This window comes from Corylus avellana, chromosome ca6 (assembly GCF_901000735.1).
Source record: "Corylus avellana chromosome ca6, CavTom2PMs-1.0".
NCBI lineage: Eukaryota > Viridiplantae > Streptophyta > Magnoliopsida > Fagales > Betulaceae > Corylus > Corylus avellana.
The window spans coordinates 6,403,017-6,425,978 of NC_081546.1; the positions used below are offsets into that span (position 1 = coordinate 6,403,017).

General features: G+C 36.3%; 2 protein-coding genes across 3 annotated transcripts; one reads left to right on the plus strand and one right to left on the minus strand.

Moving 5' to 3' along the window:
* Positions 1-2,325: 2,325 nt before the first annotated feature.
* LOC132183877 (THO complex subunit 5A) lies at positions 2,326-9,023 on the minus strand. Its single transcript, XM_059597340.1, has 8 exons — positions 8,696-9,023; positions 7,827-8,117; positions 6,234-6,570; positions 4,846-5,183; positions 4,416-4,675; positions 3,503-4,088; positions 3,289-3,423; positions 2,326-2,877 (listed from the first exon to the last, which is right to left on the minus strand). The coding sequence occupies exons 1-8, from the start codon at positions 8,927-8,929 to the stop codon at positions 2,611-2,613; spliced, it is 2,448 nt and encodes an 815-aa protein (XP_059453323.1). The 5' UTR covers positions 8,930-9,023; the 3' UTR covers positions 2,326-2,610.
* Positions 9,024-10,454: 1,431 nt separating this feature from the next.
* Positions 10,455-21,692, plus strand: LOC132184626 (uncharacterized). 2 transcript variants are annotated; one of them, XM_059598327.1, is made up of 13 exons: positions 10,455-10,621; positions 10,740-10,776; positions 10,873-10,933; positions 11,134-11,219; positions 13,383-14,434; positions 14,553-14,732; positions 14,828-15,006; positions 16,309-16,540; positions 17,720-17,855; positions 19,393-19,487; positions 19,574-19,697; positions 20,617-20,818; positions 21,343-21,692. In XM_059598327.1, exons 1-12 carry the CDS (start codon positions 10,539-10,541, stop codon positions 20,698-20,700), a joined length of 2,349 nt encoding a protein of 782 aa, XP_059454310.1. In that variant the 5' UTR covers positions 10,455-10,538; the 3' UTR covers positions 20,701-20,818; positions 21,343-21,692. The 2 variants fall into 2 exon arrangements, with proteins under 2 accessions (XP_059454310.1, XP_059454311.1); XM_059598328.1 differs by having other exon boundaries at positions 10,876-10,933.
* Positions 21,693-22,962: the final 1,270 nt, after the last annotated feature.

The following is a 22,962-nucleotide window of genomic DNA, read 5'->3' on the forward strand; positions in this document are numbered from 1 at the left end:
TTTGTCACCATAATACCTCCGTCTTCCCAAAAGAAACAAGACTGAATTATTTGGGTGGTGTTTGTCAAACAATGCCAAACACCACCGCATGTTTAGGTGTAAAAATAAAATAAAAAATAAAATAATGATTGGTATGGGAAAATGAAAAAGTGGTATTGAAAAGTGGAAAATTTTGTTTTGTAGTGATTTTTTAATTTGAATGGTAATAAAAAGTAAATGATGTAATATAAAAAGTGAATGATTTGATATAAAAGTAAGAATGTTTTTTTTTTTTTTGGAAAAAATGAAGTGAATAGAGTAGTGGATTGTGAGGGATGGGGTGGGGTTTAACAAACAAGGCCTTGAACCCCTCGTGATCGTGACCTCGTCCTTCTTTTTCTTTTTTTTTTCTTAGTGATTGAGACCTTTCATCTACTCGAAGCCAGACGGCCCAGACCTATTCCTTGGTTTTATTTTGTTTTTTACCTTATAAAAAAAAAAAATTGTTGTGCACGAAATTAAAATACAGGATCTTAAAGAAGCAAAAAAGAACAGAATAAAAAAAATCAATCACACACGACACCAAGATCGATTTAAGTGGTTCGGCTTAACAAGCCTACTTCTACTAGCGGAGACGACCTGGAAAAAATTCACTAACACAAGATGGAGTACGAAGGAGTAGAAAGCAAAAAATGAGTAGGAAGAAAACCACTCAAAACTCAAAGCCCTAATACACCAAGATATCACTCTCACACAAAAGAGAGAGAAAATTGACAAAAAAAAAAACTCTTTCTTCTTTAAGTACCGTTTGGCACAACAAAATAAAAAAACCCTAATAAGATGTGCGGCTATTAAGTTTTTCTCCCTCTCACTCTCTTCTTTTTGCAAAGCCTCATTTTTAGAGAGGCTCAAAATCCGTTAGCGAGAAATCTGAAATTGGCTGGAAGTAGGAAAATACTCCTAGTCCAAGAAGGAGTAAAACACCAAGCCGGCTAGGGAGTTAAAACAAATCCCAATTGAAGCCGGAGAAATATAATTACTGGGCCAGAGGCCCATTAGACCTTCCACCGCCTTAAAACACGTCTATATAAAGCCAACCGGGGTTAGACTCCAAGAACATCACGAATTGCATAAAAGTTCAGCCGCTAGCTTTTCTCTCGTTTTGTCGGCTGAGAATCAAGTTGTCCAAAAACTGCAAATTAGTAATGGTTTCTTTCCGCAATCTTTCATCATTCTTCACAGATACCAAATCACTGCTATCATCCATCGCTCGATGTTGTCGTAGGAGCAAATACAGATACATGTGCAGGGTTTGGCAGCCCAACGTCGATACCTTGCCAAACGATGACAACTGCACGCATGCGAGCGACGATGTGTGCTTTCACATCCGGGTTTGCTATGTTTCCGTTGACGTGCTGGATAGCCCGAACCTGGAGCAGGTCCACCGGGCGGTCCTAGAATTCAAGCGGAAACTATTCGGAACAGAGTTCAACGTGGGACGCAGTAGACGAAGAGTCCCAAGACGATACCGGAATGACTGTCTTGATGACATCGCCGGCTATGTTCAAAGAGCGTTAGCAAGCGCGGAACATCCGTGCACAGTGCACATAGGCGTTGCTTTTATGGTTATACGGTGGCGGCGGAGACGAACACTGTACGCGTACGTGGAGGAGCTGGATTACGATGAAGAAGCGCAAGCAATAATACAAGCGTCGATCGAAGAGGACAATGTGTTTGGTGGTGTGGGCGCCAGTGCCGAGTCAGTTGATGCATTGGAGGCGGTGACGTTGGAAAGCTGTGTAGAGTCGGTGACATGTTGTGCGGTGTGCTTGGAAAATTTTTCCGGTTGTTTGGAGGGGAAAGATCAGCTTAGACGTATGCCATGTCAGCATGTGTATCACAAAGATTGTGTTGGACGCTGGCTGGAGGAGAGTCACCTCTGCCCGTTGTGCCGCTTTCCCATGCCACGCTCTACGTCTTTATTAATTTCTTCTACCCAATTGGGTGACCCGAACCGATACGACGCAGTTTCATGAGCCTCTCTCCTACACGTCTTACGGTTTCAGCACTTTATTTTTTTTTTATTTTTTTTTTTATTTTTTTTGTGGGTGTGTGTTTGAACCATTTGAAGAATTATATTAATTTTTGTAGTAGTGGTGTTCTGTTCGAATTTATTTCGAGAATTACGATAACATTGAAGGGAAGTTCCCGTTTCTATTGTTTAAAAAGAAAGTTGAGTATTTTCCTTGAATCGTTCAAGTTTCAACTTCAGAATTTAAGCAATAAAACCAGATCCATTAGATAATGGTGTTGTAAACTGAGCTCGCTCAATTGACCAAAAACCAAAGAAAGAAAGGGAGGATAGAAAGTTTCTCATATATAATTACACGTTTGGAATTGGAAATTGCTAAGACTCCATCGGCATCTCATGATTATTTGGATGGAAAAAGATAATGAGTTTCTTAACAAGCTTAAAAAGCCAAATTTTTAAGAAAAGGGAATAACTTTTGGGCAACAAAATGAATGGCAAATAAACTAAGAACAAGAACAGATTCAGCTTGACTTATAGAAACCTCGTGGCTTACAGGTAGTGGCTTCAGAAACCTTTTTTTTTTTTTGATAAGTAACCTCCTAGTAAGGATAGCCATGAGTGCATTCCATATCCTTCCATGATATCATCTTCCTACGATCCCGTCCTCTAAATGATCTGGTAAGAAGCCTGCCACTGACAGGCTTGGACAAACCAACATCAACCACTGACGTACTGTTTCTCTTTTCGGAGGATAGGAATGTGTCATCCATGTAATAGTCAAGCAGCATTGCAAGACAACGAACTTGATGAGATAAAATATAGTTTTCTTGATCCACAGGTAGCATCTTTAATATGTGAAGATTGACCTACAAAATGCAAATGCAAAATGTCAACTTGTAATAACATTTTATGATGGAAATATGCGGGGATTATCAAGAAGCAAACAAGGTTCAGTAATCGTGAGAAAAACTATTATGTACAAAAGAATTTATCAGATAGACTCATTTAAGCTGTGCTTATCCTGAGAAAAATGATGGGAAGTCAGTAGCAGCAACTCCATCATAAGCGCCATAATAAAAATTCTTCCACCAAAAGCTACTTCGAAACATTAGGTTAAAACATGAGGGTAGTGATTTATGACATTAAGTGGAAGCTAATCAATTGCAATCACAATATAATCCTTCCAATGTGCTTCTATATTTTGAAGAATTAGTCCAATAAGCCACAGCATAGTATTATCACTGACTATAGCTTTTCCCAAGACCTCAGATGCTTACCTCAGCTTCAATAGCACAAAGTTCATTATGCCACTCCGAACCATCACTCTCAGGATGATTTCCCCCAGAAGATTTAGTGTGAAGACTCAATGAAAAATGAGGAGGCCTTAAAGGATATTCCATGCTGATCTTGATCTGCCAATAGATTTTGATATGAAGTGCCAAGATATTAATAAATAAACAGAACTCAAGAAAGTAACACAGTTTTAGTTACCTTGGCTTCTAACTTCCAACGGCTCTTGTCAGTATCCTTGCTCTTGGTTAAAACAAGACAAAATTCCCTCGCCCCATAATCCACCCATGACATATTGTCCATCTCATAATTTTCTACCTCAGGCTCAATATATGCAGGTGCATCCTGATCACTATCAGTATCCAATATCAGATCCAAATCCTCATCAGGTTTCTTGAAACTTTGTGATTTTGCCACGCTGATTGGAGATACAAGGCTTTTTGAAATTAAAGCAAGCTGCCTCGAATGCTCAAGATTAGATCCCTTCGAGCGATTAAGTTTTACATCGCCATTGACAAATGCAGCAGGAACCAAAGATGGAAGCTCCCCATCTTCCCTTGTACTTTCTAGCTCTTCCTTTGAAGTACCAGGTTGTTCAATCGTGTCAGCATCTATAGATTCCCGAACTTGCTCTGTATCTATAATAGGCAAAGATAAGGCCTGAATGGGTGGGGGTCCTACAGGCGACCAACCATGCAAATTGCACAAAGGGTTATGCAAAGCCCATGGAACACTTTCACAACTTAGAGCAGGCCACTTAAGCTTCATAAGCAAATCAAGCTGTGCCCTGTAAGCCAATAAGAATTCCAAACTTTCAACATAAGCACATCTTGAGAACTGACAAACAAGATATAGAGAGCCCCAATAAAAAAAGTTCCCACATATAAAAGGCAGCAAACAAACAAGTCATAAACAAGCAGAGCAGATTGAAGTTCCTTAAATAACCAAAATATCAGCCACTAAATATTATAAAAGATGCCAAGAAGAGTCTCAACAAAGTAAAACAAAACCATAATTCTAAATTCAGATTTGACCACACTGATATCTCTCTCCTATTGATTTCTAGTTTTTCCTTGATGATCCAGGATTCCAAACATACAAAGCAGCGACTCACACAAGAGCCAGCTGAGCCTTTTTCCGAGAGCGAATTCTTTGCACAACCGTCTGGACGCGGTTCTGCTGGCGATACAGCGAAAGACCAGATACAACAACCTCACTTTTAGCTGTTTCACCACTTTGGGTTCCATGGCTAGTAAGCAATGGTGACACCTCTGGCAAAAACTCAATCCCTGCCAAATGCTGGGCCCACTTATATGGACGTGATATTCTCCTTTCATCAAATGCAAGGGCATCACCAACACAGAGCTTGGCTGACTGCACCATCATCCAGAAAAATTGTCATTACAAAAAAAATGGAAAATGTAACAGGCAAAATGAGAGGGGGTAAAAAAGAAGATATAAAGTGGGTATATTGATAAATTTTTTTTTTGATAAGTATAAAGTGGGTATATTGATAAATGACAATGCCCAATAAGAGTCCATACCTGGTGAGGAAGCTCAACGCCAGTGTCATCAGGGAATAAGTTGCATAAGATGTTATTCTCAGCTCCATCATGAGACCCTTCAATCCCAACACATACCACATTCAACTTTAACAAGAATTCAAACTTGAGAGTGATAATTTTTGCAGACTTAGGATCAGAAATCCCATCATCATAAATATGAAGGATGATTTTAAGTGGATGAACTTGATATACTCCATCCTGGTCAAGGTTCTCCTTGCTTGGAACCCTCTTTGGCCGCTTTCTCCTCCTCTGGCCATCATCTTCCTCATCGGGTGCATCATCCTCCAATCTAGAATTCTCTACACTGGTAGATATGCCTGAGTCATTAATAAACCCCATTAGTGTTCATTTTTCTTTCTTTTCTTTTCTTTTTTGGTGGGGGGTGGGGGTGGGGGGGTGTTGTGGGGTGTGTTAACGAATAAATATTACAGTTGCCAATATTCTAATGTGAAACAGACATAAAACCAGTTTATTATGCTGTTAGTTTCCAAAAATGTAAAACCATATCAGATAGGATTCTTATAACAATACAAAAAGAGTCATTAAAAATAACTGAATTATTTAATAATCGATCGACTTAATTAATCTAATATGCACAATTTTCACAACACCAGATTCACAGAAAAGCAACTCCTCACAAGCATATATAGAGTTGCATATAAAATAAAATTGAAAAAATACAAAAATACAAAAATACAAAAAAAAAAAAAAAGCTTCCAACCATGATATTTCAATGATATATAGGCTGTCAAGACCGGAAGACACTAAATAACTATCCACCAAGTAGTTAGAGAATGAATAGCAATTACCAGTTTCCTTATTTGAAGGTACAAAAGGTTCAAAAAATAACTGAATTATTTAACAACCAATCAACTTAATTTGTGTAAGATGCATAATTCTAGCAACGCCACTATCACAAAAAGCATATATGGAGCCACAGTCATAGAAAGCATATATGGACTTGCATGCACACATGCACAGATACATATATACCATGGTGTGTGTTTGTGTGTGTAGACCAGAAAGCATTAAATAACTATTCACCTAGTAGTTACAGAGTGAAAATGAATATCAAAACAGTGCCCTTATTTGACGATACAAAAGATTCATCTGAAAAAGAAAATGAATTATTTGATAATTGATCAACTTAATTTGAGTAAAATGCATAATTCTATCAATGCCAGAATCACAGAAAAGCAACTCTGCACAAACACATATGGACTTTTACATGGGGAAAAAAATCATGTTTTTTACATATGAATAAAAAAAAAAGAGCTTCTGACCATGATATATCAATAATATAGGAAGTCGAAATATTAAACAACTATCCACCAAGTAGTTACAAAGTGAGAATGAATATCAATTACCAGTGTCCTTATTTGCTTGCTGGCGAGCAAAAGCTTGAGCATCCTTCACGCTTCCTACAATCTCCAAATCGATATTTTCACCAAATGCTTCCTTCTGTGCCATGAACTCTGAGTAAATCACATAGAGTGGAGGTGGAAGCAACTCTGCCAAATGGTGCTGCTTAATTTTCTTCGTATGCAGAATCCCTAACTGGTTCTGTACCGGCAAGGATGCTTTCTTAAGAGACTTAAGATGCGAGGGTAGACTTGACAAGAATTTCTTGCGGTTTGCAATTGTATCCAAAAGTTTTTTCTTTTGTATTTCAAGTTTCTCTTGAAGTTTGCATAGCTCTTTTCGCTGAAAGTGATGTTAATAAATCAATAAGCCCAATACCATAATAAATAACAAAAGTGACAATAATAACAAACACGAACACCAATCATGAGAATGAACTCCAAATTTACTGCAAGAAACTTGAATTATTTTGGGATGAAGGAAAATAAGTTTCCAAATCAAGCAGGAACATACTTGATTCTAATTAAAAGATTAATGAAATGCACCATGCATCCACTAATGATATTCTACACATAGCACATCTACTGGCAACATATGCATGTATCCTTACCACAGCCATTAAGTACATCAAATATGTGTGATTTCACAGCTGTTTGAGTCCAAGGGCATATGTGTTAATAAAAAAGAAAGCAAACAAGCACATGCTAGGAGAAGTCATCATTCTAGATCGACAATTTCCATACCTTTTAGTTTTTTTCCTAAAGACTTCAGATCTTTAGCCAAAAGAGTGCTTCTAGCCTTATTTTAAGATAGATTAGGCATATTATAAAATAGGATTACGCTAAAACTCAAAGCTTCTCCCACATCAAATGTTAAATTTGAAAAGCTATACAAAAGTTGTGGGAGAATTATTCCATAAGAAAAAAGTTGCACATAAAGAAAATATTAAGTCCCATGTGGATTTTGATAGCAGGGAAGTGCAAAAATGAGTTCAAGTTAAAAACTTCAAAAATTAGATAATAATTCCCATCCCAACCCTACGTCTATTAATATGTAACTCGAGAGATAGAAAGTCAGCCTCTGAGTACCAACTAGTCGTAGGCCAAATACAGTGTATAAGCAGGACCTGCACTATGAGAAAATGTGCGAAAAACTATCATACTGTGATTGCTAGATTGCATTCCATAATTTCCCTGAAATTCACCAGAGGAAAGAGAAATTCTCCTTTAAACAAAAACTTATAAAGCGCTTCTCCACTTGTTGTCACTAAGTAGTGCTATTCATGGAAGGGAAGAACAGAGTTCAAGTAAAAAACTTAAAAAATTAGAATAATGCACACCTATATTTTTGTAATATCTCATAAATCCCCTGTTAATCTTGAAATGGAGGAATACCAAATGTTTCTAAATCTCCGGCTGCTTCTTTCACATTCGTAACCGAGATATTATAGGAGATGGTCAAAATTATTTCAAGTCTTAAACACCAATCCCAATAATTCCTAACTCAATCAACAAGCACTCTGATAGCAAGCATGCTCTGGTAAAAAAATTATGACAAATTCTTGACAACAGCAACAAAATATAATGAGGTGTAAACACCTGGAACAGCTCAAATTGGAGCCTCTGCATCATCAGATTGTGTGCACTGTCATTCGACAACATCTTGCCTTTAATCTCTTCAGGGGCATCATGGAAAAACTCTTCCTTAGATACCAGATCGATATCAGGATATTTTGACCTGAAATCTTTGCAAGCCTTTATTGCTTTAACATAGTGACTTTTTTCGTACATCAAATTGTGAAGCTGGAGGGTAGTAAAGTCCACAGGTGCCTTTGCACGCTCTGTTTCTGTTTTCACACGATCTTCTTCTAGCAAGATGGAGCGGTTTGCCTGTGAGAGAACATCGTAAACAATCATTTATAACAATTACATTTCAACAGATTTCGCTCTTCAAGTAGTGATAATTAGATGCTATTGTCAAAAATGGTCTTTCTCCAAAAAAAAATGAAGGAAACTGTGAATTTTTTTGCCAACCATATCCATGAAAATTAGGGTTTACAGAAACATCGCTAGGTGCCTTTTTCAGCATTTTTTTTTTTCTGAACTCGCATTTTTTTTTAATTTCCCATAGCTGTGTTGGTCTTTCTACAATTTCAACCACCAAACCTAATTCCATTGCATGCACAAAACAACGATTTCCGAACTCCAGAAAATAAGAAGAAACAACGAATCGCACAAAAGCAAAAACAGTTTCACTTCGAGTTTGACTCTAGACGTAACCCCTGCTAAAATCACATTTTATCCAGGTACCATTGTTTTCTCACTCGCATACTAGTCATACTCCACTAGCTTGTAGTTGAAGAAATGAACTTAATTAATTCTTAATCAAATTAATGGAATTTTACCGCTTAAACGAAACCATAAACCCTAGAGAGAGAGAGAGAGAGAGAGAGAGTAAAGGAAGGGACCTGGCGGAGGGTAACGAAGTGAAGGAACATCTGAGTGACGAGCTCCCGGAGAAGAGATTTGGGGTGGCCTTCTTTCTTGACGGAGAGCATCTTCGCCACGATATCCTCCACCGAGGCCTTGCTCTCTTGTAGCATTTCGTGCGCCGACTTCTCTGACTTGTGCTGTTGCGGTGCTGGAACTGCTACTTCCTCGTCTACCACCATCGCCCCATCGTCTATCTCCCCGTCTTCCATTTGGCCCTTTGGCCCGAGTTTAGGTGATGCTCGTGTATGCTCAGATACTCGCTGGGTTGCCCTTCCAGGTTCAAACGCCTTTAACGGCGACGTTCCAAAGGAAAATCACTTTTTAAGAGTTTAACTAAACGGCAACAGTTTATAACGAATCCTTTATTATTATTATTATTTTTTTTTTTACCGCATAAATCGAGGATTAATTCAAATTAGTGACATAATTCCCATCCGACTGAGCCATCACTTGGAGAATGATGAATCTTTTTTTCTATATTTACAGTTTGGAAAAAAATATTTTCATTATATAGTGTTTTCAGATAGACAATATACTTTAATTATGCAAGTTTCTTTTGTTTCTATTATTATGGTTGGTTGGGTCTTTAGCTTATTAGCTACAATATCAAGTCATGATACAAATTGGGTATTTTCTATTTTCAAATAAGAAGCAGACATTAGCTTGAAACATAAAAAAATAATATAAATATTCACACTAAATAATTTTATTTTTCTAAACAAAATACTCGTTGACAAAACCATCAACAAAACAATCAAAGCCACTGTCTTATTTAGTTTTAGAAACTCTAGGGTGCGTTTGACAATCGATTTTGGCTTTTGTCCGTTGGCAGTGCATTGTAGAGTAAGTTTGAATGATCTATCAAAAGCTGCAGCATGAAAGACATTGTTGCAGTGCTTTTGCTGTGTTTAACATGCCCATTTTCAGTCTGCATTTAGTGTTCCCAAAATGCCCTTGTAGCAAACCCAAAAGTGGGAAGAAATATCACTCTACATGGGTTTGCTGCAGGGGCATTTTTGAAACACTAAATGCAGACTGAAAATGAACGTGTTAAACACAACAAAAGCACTGCAGCAATGTCTTTTATGCTGTAGCTTTTGGTAGACCATTCAAACTTACTCTACAGTGCACAACCAACGCACATGAACCAAAACCGATTGTCAAACGCACCCCTAATGTCAAGGACTCGAAGTCAAAGGTGCGTGAAGGATTCGGTGATAAGTGATGGGAGCATTGAATTATAATGAATTAAAAAGTTCATTATATTAATTGAATTAAAAATACAATATTTTAATTTTACTTACGTGTCAAATTTCTATTGAAAACGATTAAATAAAATTTTTACACCACATCCTAATAGTAAAACTCTCTATTTTTATAACATAATTATAAACAACAGTATACATCCAGCGTTGTAAATGTGTAAATTGAGGTGTCGGTTTTAAAAATTTATATTGTATGTTGAAAGAAAATTTTACAAATCATGCTGTGAGCTGTCCATCTGCTGTATATTTCTATATTACAAATTTGCAAATCAACTATTAAATTTACAAAATAAATAAACAGCAAATAGGTAGCAGACCGACCTGTAACGAAGAGGAATTAAATAGATTTTTCAAATTAATAATATCTTATTTTGGTTGTTTTTATTTTACAAGATGCCGTGTAACTCGCGCCGTTCAAGAATGGCACGCTATAAAAGCACAGGGCCTGGATGTTCCATTGGTCACCGACTCACCGTAACGGGAACTGAAGTTGGTAGTGCTGTTCTTGACCTAAATCATCTTTGGTCAAATCCTTTCCAAGATTTTCTTCACAATGGACATCGTCGAACCAGAGTGGCAAGGCCCTGCTATCAGAGCTCTCGGCTCTCTCTTCAAGCTCACCCAAGTCTCTCTCTGGTCTCTCTCTCTCTCTCTCTCTCACACACACACACACACAGACGCACAGAAAACAGTATATACGCCAAAAGATAAGGGCAAGTTTTCACTTTGCGTTCCCTTTCAACTTGTTTTGCAGGGACGATGGTTCAATTGAGGCACCACAAGGGGGCTCTGTAAGTCTCTGTTTTGAGTTTCACTTTTAGTATTCTCTGCAAGTCTATTTATTTTTTGTTTGTTATTTTAAATTATTTCGTTCTTCTTTGAATTAGCAGAAATCAGCTGGGGATGATAATGATGACAACGGCTCAAACATGCTTTCTACAGCCAGTGGCAAGTCCATCTCTCTCGTCCCCGTTGTTTCTTTTAGTTTTTGCATTATTTCCTCTGTTGTGCACTAGTAATAAGTGCGTGAATAGTAGGATTATTATCTATTATCTCGATCACATATCTGCATCACATTTTATTATGATAATGTTATGTGTCTAAAGTGAAATTTAAGTTTTGAATATCTTTTTGGGCTGCTTGTTCAGATTATAGCACTTTGCCAGAACATATGGAGCTCACCAAACAGATGGATGAATTGGGGCTTCCTCTTTCCTTCAACACAAACAGGGAGGTAGGTTTGCGTCTATTTTCTTATGGTCAATGCCTTGTTTATGCCTATTAAGATTAATTTCTTGGGTACGGCTAATCTATTCAGGGCATGGCTAGTGAAAACTGAGGTTTATTCCTTTGAGAGGTTATGGAATTGGTTAATGGTAGGGCAAAGATAATTTGCATTTCATTTTTTTACCACCGGAAAAACATCTAGAAAGGGGTTTCTGTCTTTAAACTCATAAGAGGAAGTATATAAAATAGGTAATGAAGTAAAATATAACTCATGTAATTACTACAAAACAGCAATCGAGGCTATCCAACAATTATAATAAAAATTTAACCTATAATGCTTTTGGAGTTGTAATAAGTTGATTGTTTGTCATTTAACTTAGCATTTTGGGAGTGCGTTTGGCCCTGCCATTTGGCAAGGCCAATGTGCGTTTTTACACAAAATTGCAAAAAAAAATTGTGTTAGGCAGCGTGTTTTAAAACAGTAGTGATTTGAAAACGTAGAAAAATCCACATTTCCATACAGCAGCTAAAGGGAGCATTTTTCAAAAATGCACGATTTTAAAGCAAAACAGCATTTTTGTGCAACAGGTAGTATAAGTGTCAGCTAAACAATGAAATCACATGAATACCCACCCAAAACAAGACCAAACCCTCGTTCTTTCTTATTTTTATTTTCTCTCTACCTATCTGCTCTCTTTCACCTCACTGGTGTTGGTTTGCTCTGCCTGTTGTGCTGGTCATTCTTGCCGTTTTCTGTCGCGTCTTAGCCTCCAAATCTTAGGTAAACATCTCACCTTATCTCTCAAGCGCAAGCAACAGTGAAACCTAACAATTATTCTTCTTCTTGAAGCTAACAATGTTGCTTATTCTTCTTCTTCTACTTAAAGTGAATTGCAACGTTCTTCTTCCTCTACTTCAAGAGGGTAACGACTCTCTTTTTATTTATAGAAAAGCTGGCCTATTCTCTTGTAGCTAGTCTTATAAGCTTATCTTTAAGCTCAACGGGGGTGTGTGTCAGCGCAAGGACCGGACTTTAGACTGGCTTGTGAATTTTAATTTATTGTAACCCCAGTTCCATATCTTGTGAACAAATGAGAAAGTTAACTACTGGAGCTCATGAAACTACAACTGCGGATATCTTATTTTGTCAGGCATCGAGCAGTGTGGATATCTTATTTTAATATCTATGTTTTGAGAGTAGTACAATGTTTTAAGTTACTTGAACTTACTTGAGAAGTTACGATTCACCGGATTTCACACTGTATGAACTCTTGTTTCAATAAACCTTCTTGTGGAGGGATGTTGCTTTGGAAGCTCTTTTGAATCATAAATATTCTTGACCGTCGTGTGGTAGAAATTTTTAGGTAGGAATCTCTTGCTTTTACATTAACGTCACATTGGGTTTGTTTCAGAGTTTTCAAACTATTGTTGCCATTTGTGACCTAACAGCTATTTGTCCACTCAATTTGCATGGGAGATAACCAACAGTTGCATTCCACACCTCTCTCTTTCAAGAAAGGTGTAAATATTTCTGAAGGTTATTTACTTATTTAAAACATTAAATGGTTAGGATGAAAATATTTCGTTCAAATACAACTAAAGACAGTCCTTTCTCGAGCAGTAATATGACATGAATGATTTCCACAGAACATAATTATCAGACATAGTTTTCAACTTTATTGGTTCCTCTTTTCCGCTTCAAAAAGTTCATGCAAAATTATTAGGCCAGATTTATTCTATTTTATTATCACAGTACGTACAGAGATTTTATTATCTTACTATTATGTCCTTATTGGTAATTTGTACATGAAACAACACTTTAGTGCCGATGTTATCAAAACACTCAATTGACAAAAACAACACTCTTTTACAAATTTTACCAAACGTATAACTGCGATTTTAAAAATTATGTTTTCATAAACTAACTGCCTTTTGAATTGCTACTTTTTCAAACAACACGTTTTGAAACCGCAATTCCAACAAAACCTAAGTATGAAAATGAAGTTTATAAAACTTACTTGCGGCGAATCCAGGAGTTGTTGGAGGCTGCCTCATCACTCTTATTGTATAGATCACCATTTTCCACTGTCATTCTTGCTATTATTATTTACTACTAGTTATACTGCCAGGTTTTTGGCCTATCTGTGACATTTTTTTTTTTTTTTTTCAGAAGAGAAATGGAATGGGTAAAGCCAAAAGAAAGGGTACACGTGTGAAGCATTCTAACAATCATCAAGATATTGAGGATAAAGCGATTGAATTATCCCAAGTGAGTGAAGGGGAGATTGTATCTCCTATTATTTTTCATGATAATACAAGCAGTTCTTTATGTTCTATGACAATGCTGGGCCAAAGTGAATCATCTAATTATGGTGTTGCAGTGGATGTCAAAATATCCCAATGCCCCTCAAATGGAGATAATTCTGCAAGTTCAACTGGAATCACTTGTGACACTGACAAGGGAGGTGTCTTTTATGGAATTTCTGACATTGGATCCTATGATGGCCGGGGTTGTGACTCAGCTAATTTGACTAACTGGAATGCTGGACCTCCTACACGAAGATATTTGATGGATGCTGATTTTGACCACAATAAGAAAGAATGTAATGAGACATTATTGGATTATGAATGTTCAGAAGGTTTATCAGCCGCTTGCTATAACACAGGAAACGAGAATAATTCAAATAATATGAGCACTGAGCAGCAATGTGCTTCTGATTCAGTTGCATGTACCGTTTGTTCAAAGTCGCTTGACCATAATGGGACCGACAAATGTAAATGTAATGATGATCTTGGGGATTGGATGGTCTATTGGGACTCTTTCTATGGGAGAAACTATTTTTATAATATCAAAACACATGCTTCTACATGGTACCCACCCCCAGGGATGGAACATCTAGCATATGGTGTCGTCAATAATGAATTGATTGCTGAGGGAACTGAAATGGATGTTACCTTTGGTGAAGAGATAGCCGATGTGTGTAATTTGCAAACTAAAATTCACTCATTTGAGGAATCGTTGAATAATGACAAGTTAGGAGCTCAGCTACCCGATGAGCTCTCAGTTGGGATTGGACTTGGTGCAGACAACACTTTGTCTGGTGTTGCCGTAACTACTGCGAGCAAAAGTTTTGAGCATACAGATGCACTTTATGAGATTACTAGTTGCAATAATGAAAGTGCATTATCCTTTTTACCAAACACCCCAGAGCATATTGACAGGTACTCAGTCTTCCATTTGTGTGTGTGTGCATGTCTGCCTGTTAATTTCTGCATTTGTGCTTTTATGTTGCTCTTGTAGATGACACTGAACTTAAATAGTATCCAATTATGGTTGTAGTTCAGGAATTAAAATCAAGCAGCCAGTTTATTGTGAGGTCTTCAGTGGTGATTTGCGACAGACATATGCTGATAGACCTGATGAACTAGATTGTGTTGATATACTTGATAAACCTAATAAGATCATCATTTGTGATGTAAACGAAGACGATGAAGCCTTTCAACTCTTAGAGATTAGCAGGTAGAATATAAAAGCATGGTGATGATTGTGTCTGGTTCAGCATTTATATTAAAAGCTTCACCCGCTCAGGTTCTAACATTGAATCTTGCTTGCAGCTTGACCAATACACTTTCTGAAGCAGTTTATGAGTGTGGTCAGTTGCCTTTGGGAAGTGTGGTTACTGTAACCGATAAGATTGATATGATAGATACCCATGATGACCCTTTCATGACAAAACAAAAAAAGAAGGTGAGAAAAGCACGAAGACAAAGAAAATTGTCCAATGGCATTGAAGGTTCGTGATTCCATCTCTTTCTCTCTCTCGCTCTTGGTTCATTTGAGGTTACTTGGGCCTATACAAGGCGAGGTAGCTTCTCTTGGACACAGCATTTCTGGTGAAGGTGGTTGTCTCTCCTCTGTTTCTGATATGAGGACTTGAGACCTAGCTGGCACCTTTGGCTCCCCTGTATTTGTTTGTGCATCCATTTCCAATTTCTAGTTAGATATTCTTCCTTTTGTCAGTGCAGTGATTTATGATTGATAATAGTTGTCTGGTAGTTCATGATGGACGACTGATTGATTAAAGCAACGGGTCATGATAGACTTCTGCTGTTAGCTTAACTTTTCTAAGTGCTGAAAATTGTATTGGTGGGCAATCTTTTTTTTTTTTGGTTTTCATATTGTTTTCTTCTTCTTTTGTCTTCTAAATTCATCCTTACAAGAGCATGATTCTGTGTTGTCATCACCTTGCTTGTGTTAGTTCTAGACACTATTATCTAATCACAGTCACTAAAAGAACTCGGACATCTTGACCAGAATATGCCATGTAGGCATTAATAATCTTGATTATTCTAATGTAATTTAATATGTGAAGCAAGAAAGAGAAAGATCGTAATTTATTTTGACAGGTTTGTGTAATTTGAACATGCAAGTTTTTATTACAAAGAATCAAGTTTTCTGTTTTGTAGTGTGATCTGATGTGTGGAAGTGAAGAGGGCGATAATGATAATTGATAATCCTCTTATATCCTTACCTATTTGAGGCACTGCAAAAAGTTATTTTAGAATTGAGAAAATTATTCTCTGGATTCAAATCTCTCTTGGGTGGTAAAAGTCAATCAACAAAGAGTTGCAGAAAATAAAATGTACTGTATTTTGTATTTTTTCCCCTGAATGAAATGTATTGTCTATGTTAATCAGCCATGATATAGATGATTACATCTCATAGTGCACATGACTTTGGTCAAACTAATAGAAGATAGATTGGATGCTTGCACGTATGGTTGGCGTTCTGCAACCAAAGGTCCTAAAATTGAAGGTCAAGTATGTGATCTTGCTTATCCTCCGTAAAGGGGATTTTAGTTATCAATAGATAGAAATAGGAGATTTCCCCTTATTATTGATGGATTCCCTCTCTATCTATTCCTACTCTTTTGATCTATCAGAACAGATCAGGCTATCTATCAATTAGTATACTTCCACCTTTGTCTGTTGAGTATGCTTGATCTATTTACCAGAAAATTGACTGTTTTGTGCTATTATTGCCAATAATAGTCTGGTGCTTTGGAATACTGTTAACACTTGGTTAAATAATGCAGAGCTTCGATCTCAAGGAATTCTTGGAGAATATTCTTCTGATATTGGCAAATACTGGTGCCAGAGATACTTACTCTTCTCCAGATTTGATGAAGGTGTAAAAATGGATGAAGAAGGATGGTTTTCTGTCACTCCAGAGTCGATAGCTAGGCACCATGCATCTCGATGTGGCAGTGGCATCATAGTTGACTGTTTTACTGGAGTTGGTGGGAATGCTATCCAATTTGCTCAAAGGTGAGTATCCTTGTGACTTCATTTTATGATTTCTTTATTTTGAATAATTTTAAAGCTCCCCTTGAGTAAACGGGAGGGTTGTTATAGTTCTGTATGAAGTTTCACTTGAAAGCCGGTGGCATTTTGGACCATGTGTCTGTTCTTGGAGGTCCTTACGCTAAAAACTATTATTTCTCAATGTTTTGGGGGTTCATCCTATACATGCCTTTTTAGCTGTGATTTTTGCACTGTGTTGGTTATGATTTTTCTCCTTTCCCTTTTATGATTGTTGTTACTGTGGTTAATGTGTACATCTGGGAATGGACACACCTTTCATAAGTCTTCCCATTAGTTCTTGTTCTCTAGAGACATTCTGATAATGTTTCACTTGTCTTTGAACTTGATAGTGAAATTTACCAATGAGCTCAAGGTCAAATGACACCTTCCCCCTTTTAAGAATTGAGTGAGGGTGAGGTCACAGGTTCTCGGTGAACTCTGTGTATGTGTGTAAATTACCAAACGGAAAAGGAAAGAAAGAAAAAAATTATATGAAATTTAACGTACTACTGTATCACCGATCTAATAACTATATGAAAATGGAAAATTCTATATGTAAATGGGTGTGCTTTGATCTTCTCCAGATGCTCCACATTGTCAAAGGGAATTGGAACTTCCCATGGACACTGGAAGATAATATATGAGTCACCTTTTATTTGAATGCATTTCATGTTGTCATCAAGTGATCTTCATTTGTCTCAGTTCCTGATTGCATTTCAACACTAAATGAAATATGTCCTAATTGATTTCTTATACTGCAATGTAACCATTGCAGTCGCAATGTATATATCCAATTGAAGACTTAAGCTTGATGATACTCTGACATTAACAGACTCAATTTTATGCTTAAAGCACAACTACACCAGCATAATTCACTGGTGCAGATCTGATCAACCTAAGGCAACTTCCGTTGAAATTTTGAACTATTGCCGTTTGGTTTCTTACCCAGGTTAACTGATTTGAAGTATCTCTATAAATATTTTGTATATACCTTCAGCGGATTTGGGTTTCACTTCCCTATCATTTTATTCATGATATATGTAGATGGATAAGGTGGAAATTCCTGTCACTTTTCCATTAAGTTCTGCTTTGCATTTTAAATTTAATTAATTATGCTTGCTCTTTTATTTGTCATTTTTTCAGGAGCAAGCATGTCACGGCAATTGATATTGATGAAAAGAAGATCAACTATGCACATCATAATGCTACCATCTATGGAGTTGATGACCAAATAGATTTCATAAAAGGGGACTTCTTCAATTTGGCACCAAAGTTGAAGGTATTAAATATGTCTCTTAACATATTAACATTTGACAGTGTTTGACTATTGTGTGGTGGAAGTTGCCACCACATTGACATTGTCTATCTTTTGCCTGAGGTAAGTGAGAGTGTTTCTTCTCTTGAATATATCATCAAGAATATGTTCCCCCCTTACCTTTTGAATGAAGGCCACATGGGCTAACACTAGATAGACATTGTTTTGATGCAATACAAGAAAATGACACAGCATAATTCTTAAGAAAACCATTGAGCTTTAGCTCAAATGGTAACTCCTCCCTTTGTAGCAAGGTGGAGGGTGAGGACGTGGGTTCAAGTCCCATCGGGTGTGTGTGTAACATACCAATAAAAAAACAAATAATAATTCTCAGGAAACTTAAGGGGAAGATAATGTGCATGTTCTCTTTGATTTAAAATGTTCATAAAATAATGGCTTTCTCTACATGGATGCTATTAAGTTTTTTTGTCAAGATAGCTAGTTAAGGTTCCAAAGTGCGACAGAAACCAACCCTCACTAAAGTCAACCAAATCCTTCAATTCATGCTTGTTTTACATTTTTTAAGTCTTTTCTTTTTTACTTCTACTAACTAGGTGGCTTCTCTTATATTGTTCATGTGTACCTGGGGAGCCTTACGCCTTTAATGAAATTTCGATTACTTATAAAAAAAAAATTCTCTCTTTTTATCTTGAGATATTGAAGAAAATAAGTTTTGTAGCTTTTAGATTATTTACCCGGGCAAATGAAATTTATAGGAAAGAAAAAAGAGTTTGAAACTTTCAGGACTCGAAATGTAATGTTCGATTGCATACATTATACTTCTACTTGGTGACCTCAAAAGTTTGGAAAAAATAAAATTAAAAAAATTAAAAATTAAAAAAAGGGATAAAGGATAAAATTTCTCACCATAATAAAATAAAAATTGCTATATAGTAACAATAATGTGGTCTTGCAAATCTGATGAAAATTGTGAAAAGCAGTAAATTTTATATGATACACTTGATAATTTCATTCTCCCCAGCCTGCAAAGTCTAATCATGGCTCATCCACTGAAATTGCATGATGCTTTGGGTAGTATTCTTTCTATTTTCCTTCCTCTGTTATATTTATGAGTAAATATAATTATAAATTTGGAGAAAGCAGAGATATAATCTAGGATATGCCCTTTTTCATACCCAATGGTTGGGGGAACGATTGTGAGCTTAGATTATCATTGACTCTGTCGCTATGAAGGACATTATTGATATACCTGAAAATATTATTGTACATTTTCATACAAATGAAGCAGTTTTTAAGAGTGAAGTAATGGCACATAAGATATGGTTGAGTTTACGGTATTAACATTTGTATATTGAGGAGCATCCCAGATATTAATATTTTTATGCTGCTTAACTTTTAGATATTGTCTACTGAAATGTGAAACATGTACTTTTATGCTTGATAATTGATGCACACATTTAAGATTTCTTTATATGTCCTTTTTATATTTTGGTTTTTCAATATTTTCACTGTTTTCAGCATCGTTTCTTTGGTGCTACAGGCAGACACGGTTTTCCTATCACCTCCTTGGGGGGGACCTGATTATGCCAAAGTGCAGACTTATGACATCAAGACAATGCTAAAGCCACGTGATGGGTGAGTTTTTTTCTTTCTAAGTTGGACATTAGGTTAGCATGAAGACAGGTGTTAACTTCATGCTGCTCTGATTTGTACTCGTGCAGATATTTTCTGTTTAACACTGCAAAGAAAATTGCTTCCAGACTTGTTATGTTTCTCCCACGAAATGTTGATCTCAACCAATTGGCAGAGTTATGTTTATCTTCTCATCCTCCCTGGGCACTAGAGGTACTAATTTTGTTTATTCAGTTAGATTTCTCTTATGAGTAATTAGTAGACCCAATGTCACTCTATCCTCTGTAGAAAGTCAGGTACTGTAGAAGATCATTGGGCAAAGGTTGCATTTGGATGCTTGTGCTTTTAGAATTGCTTGATTGCATTTTAAGCTCCTATATCTTTTAGTGTTAAATTCCATTCTCTAATAATCGCTGAAATGGTAACATAAGATCATTTTAAAAATAAATGGCATAATTTTGGTCCATTAGAGGCCACTAAGGCCTTTTGGCTTCACAGTCAGAGGTAGCACTTTCATCCCTTAACCTGTGTCCTTGGTGAAGGCAGGACTTGTTCCATGATTTTTGGTACCCACCCAGAAACCTTACTAGCTAGGCTAGCTACCACCTTCAAGATGCCAATTTTCATTCCTCGTAATCATTGTTAATGAATTGTGATGGGTCAACTTTCTGTGTGTTCATTCTTGAAATTGGCTTTGGACCTTTAGTTTTCATTAAAAATGAATGACCAGGTTTTGTCCAAAGTGTGCCCTGTCCTTAATATTTACATATGTTAGTTATCTAAGAGAAGATTTTTACATTACTATTTTTTCTGTTAACCTAATGATAGAAGGAAAAATTGGACACATTGTTGTTTAGTTATCTCTTGTGATGTCACTGAGTGTTCAAGTTGTAATTGTGCCATAAAATCATAAAGGAATTTACTGGCATCTTTTAACTGTATGGCCCCTCTCTTACTGATAGCATGTAGTACTATTTAATTTGGGCTTTCAATTGTTGTTTGGTTTGTTAATATTCTCAGTTCAAGAACTTCGTCTCTCTCATGCTATATAATCGTGCCATATTCTTATTTTTCTTTCTTTCTTAATAACATTTCATATTCTTATTGCTAATTCTGAGGTCCCTGGTCCCAGGTTGAGAAGAACTATTTAAATGGCAAGTTGAAGGCAATAACTGCTTACTTCAATGCCCCAACAGTGGACAATAAATCAGCCTGATCGACAGGTGGTGTGCGTAGTTAGTAGCTGAACTCCATATTATCTAGACATTCAGCAGCTGTTGAGGTGGCTATCTTGCAGCACGGTGGAGTAGAGTGGTTAGTGCATATAAATTAAAGTAAGTACTTTTTCTATACACTGATGTTGGATTTTAGAAGAATATGGTTCCTGACAACCTAAACTAAATGCCAATTCAATAAGCTGAGGCTTGGGTTGGTACGGGAAGACTACAATACCCTGTAGATGAGGATAAGAGGTGGCAATAACAGTAAAGGAGAGACGTTTAGGGCTGGAGAATGATGCAGGGGGTAGTGTTCATATTGGGTAGAAAGTGGATCATGTTGGCAGTGATTAGTTCAACCACCAGTGGAAGTGGGGGAGGTGGCTTTTCTTTTATGTTTGTCTTTCAAACTCAGTAAAGCGTCATTGGAAACATAGAGTTGAGATTTGTAGCACAGGCACCCAATGAAGTAGGAGTTGGCTTTTTGTTTTTAATTATTTATTTTGTATTTGGGTTATTCTTGTTCAAAAGATAGGTTAAATTTTGTCTAGAGAGTTTACCTGCCGGCCTAATGCCATCTAATATTAATAAAAGGGTTCGTTTACTTTTTATGAATGCTGGGTTCAAAATACTTAATGCAGGGACATCGTGTTCAACCAGTGAAGAATGGCCACGGCTTATTGATGTCTTGGTCGGAAGAGAGCCCAACATAAGTCAGCATATCAAGTAATTTAAATATTTATTTTCTGAACTAATTTATTTTGAGGTGATGGGTTTATTATATCAAGGGCTTGAGTTGGTCGGAATTCTTTAAAGTTTCTTTAGGACGTACGCCTCCGAGCTGGCGTACTGGAGGGTACGTTTTAGGCTTTTAGATTGGGACATTGACTACAGAAGGTTGAAAGAAAGAGGGCTCCGTGGAATTTGTTATGAGATTGTGATGTATCAACCTTCTTATAACTCTTATGAATATTGTAAAGAAATATTAAAAAAAAAAAAAAAAAAAAAAAAAACTGAAGTGTCAACTCACTATTTAAGGTTTGCGTAAAAATACAAATTAGAAAATAAATCCTGCATGATATACCAGTTTATTTTTTTTACTTTTCTAATTCCGGCAGTTTTTGTTTTGCAATCACCTCACTACACTTTAGAAAGTGACGATCATCTCTCTCAAACTACAAAACACTTTCACTTCATTTCATCTATTAGCATTTTTTATTAACTTGGCCGGAAAATGCAACATGTGAAAAAATAATTATGCCCTTATATAAATTTTTTTTTTTTAAAAAAAAAAAAACAAAAAAAGAAAATGACTCTTTTGGCCATGTTGATGGTCTCTAGCTGTGGGTATAATGGACAATTTGAGGTACGTGTGGACCGCATGATGCATTTTCGATTCAAGTTACATAAAGTGCTATAAGAGAATTATGATCATTTTCAGTTCATTTGAACCAGATAATATTCTGTTAGTGATATTGGAGAGGTATTTTTGTTTTTTCAAAAAGTAAAAAGACAAAAATACATTTTCAATATAACTATTTGAAATAACAAAAATACTTTTGCAATACAACTGACTGAATACTCTTTTGTTCATTCAAACCGAAGAGGATCCTGTTCCACTAACAGAGTGAGCAAATTGAAAGTATCTAGTAATTTGAAAGGGTTGATTGTACTTTTAATGCTTGGGAGGATGATTACTAATAGTGTCAGATTGCGAAGGAAAGTGTAGTTTCCTTTTTCTCCTTTTGGCTAGACGAGATTTCAAACTTTGTTTTCAATAAGTGAGACAATTATTGAAATTGTCAAAAGATGAATGTTAAGAGTTAATAAGTTTCTCATATTTGGCCAATATTTCTTTACAATCAACCATTGAATTTGTAGACTTACATAGATCCTACATAAGTCAATAGTAGACCTTACAAATTCAATGGTTGATTGTAAGGAAATATGAAAAACTTATTAACCTATAACATTTCTTTTATAAAAAATATGAGACTTCAAACTTGGGTTCCAAATGAGATATCAAATTTCTAAACAAAAATATGTAATTTAATTGCCACTTGATCCTCCGACTACATCCAACTCGACAATAATATTGATTAGCTAATGTCAATTTCAATTCTAAGTTAATAAATGTTGATTCGAGAGAATGATTAAATGAGAATGACAATTCGAGGATTTGGGCATATAGTCTAACATAAACCGAAAAGGACACCAGCTCTAAGTCTAACCTCCTAAGCCTGTGAAGCCCTTCTGGCATG

Bases quoted from the DNA above. Each gene is read 5' to 3' on its own strand.
- LOC132183877 (XM_059597340.1), bottom strand. From the start codon at position 8,929: ATGGAAGACGGGGAGATAGACGATGGGGCGATGGTGGTAGACGAGGAA. The intron at 4,676-4,845 runs GTATGGACTCTT...ATGATGGTGCAG, and splicing joins GCGTTGAGCTTCCTCACCAG to TCAGCCAAGCTCTGTGTTGG. The intron at 4,089-4,415 runs GTGAGTCGCTGC...ATTGGCTTACAG, and splicing joins AAGGCTCAGCTGGCTCTTGT to GGCACAGCTTGATTTGCTTA.
- LOC132184626 (XM_059598327.1), top strand. From the start codon at position 10,539: ATGGACATCGTCGAACCAGAGTGGCAAGGCCCTGCTATCAGAGCTCTC. The intron at 16,541-17,719 runs GTGAGTATCCTT...TCATTTTTTCAG, and splicing joins GCTATCCAATTTGCTCAAAG to GAGCAAGCATGTCACGGCAA. The intron at 19,698-20,616 runs GTACTAATTTTG...CCCTGGTCCCAG, and splicing joins ATCCTCCCTGGGCACTAGAG to GTTGAGAAGAACTATTTAAA.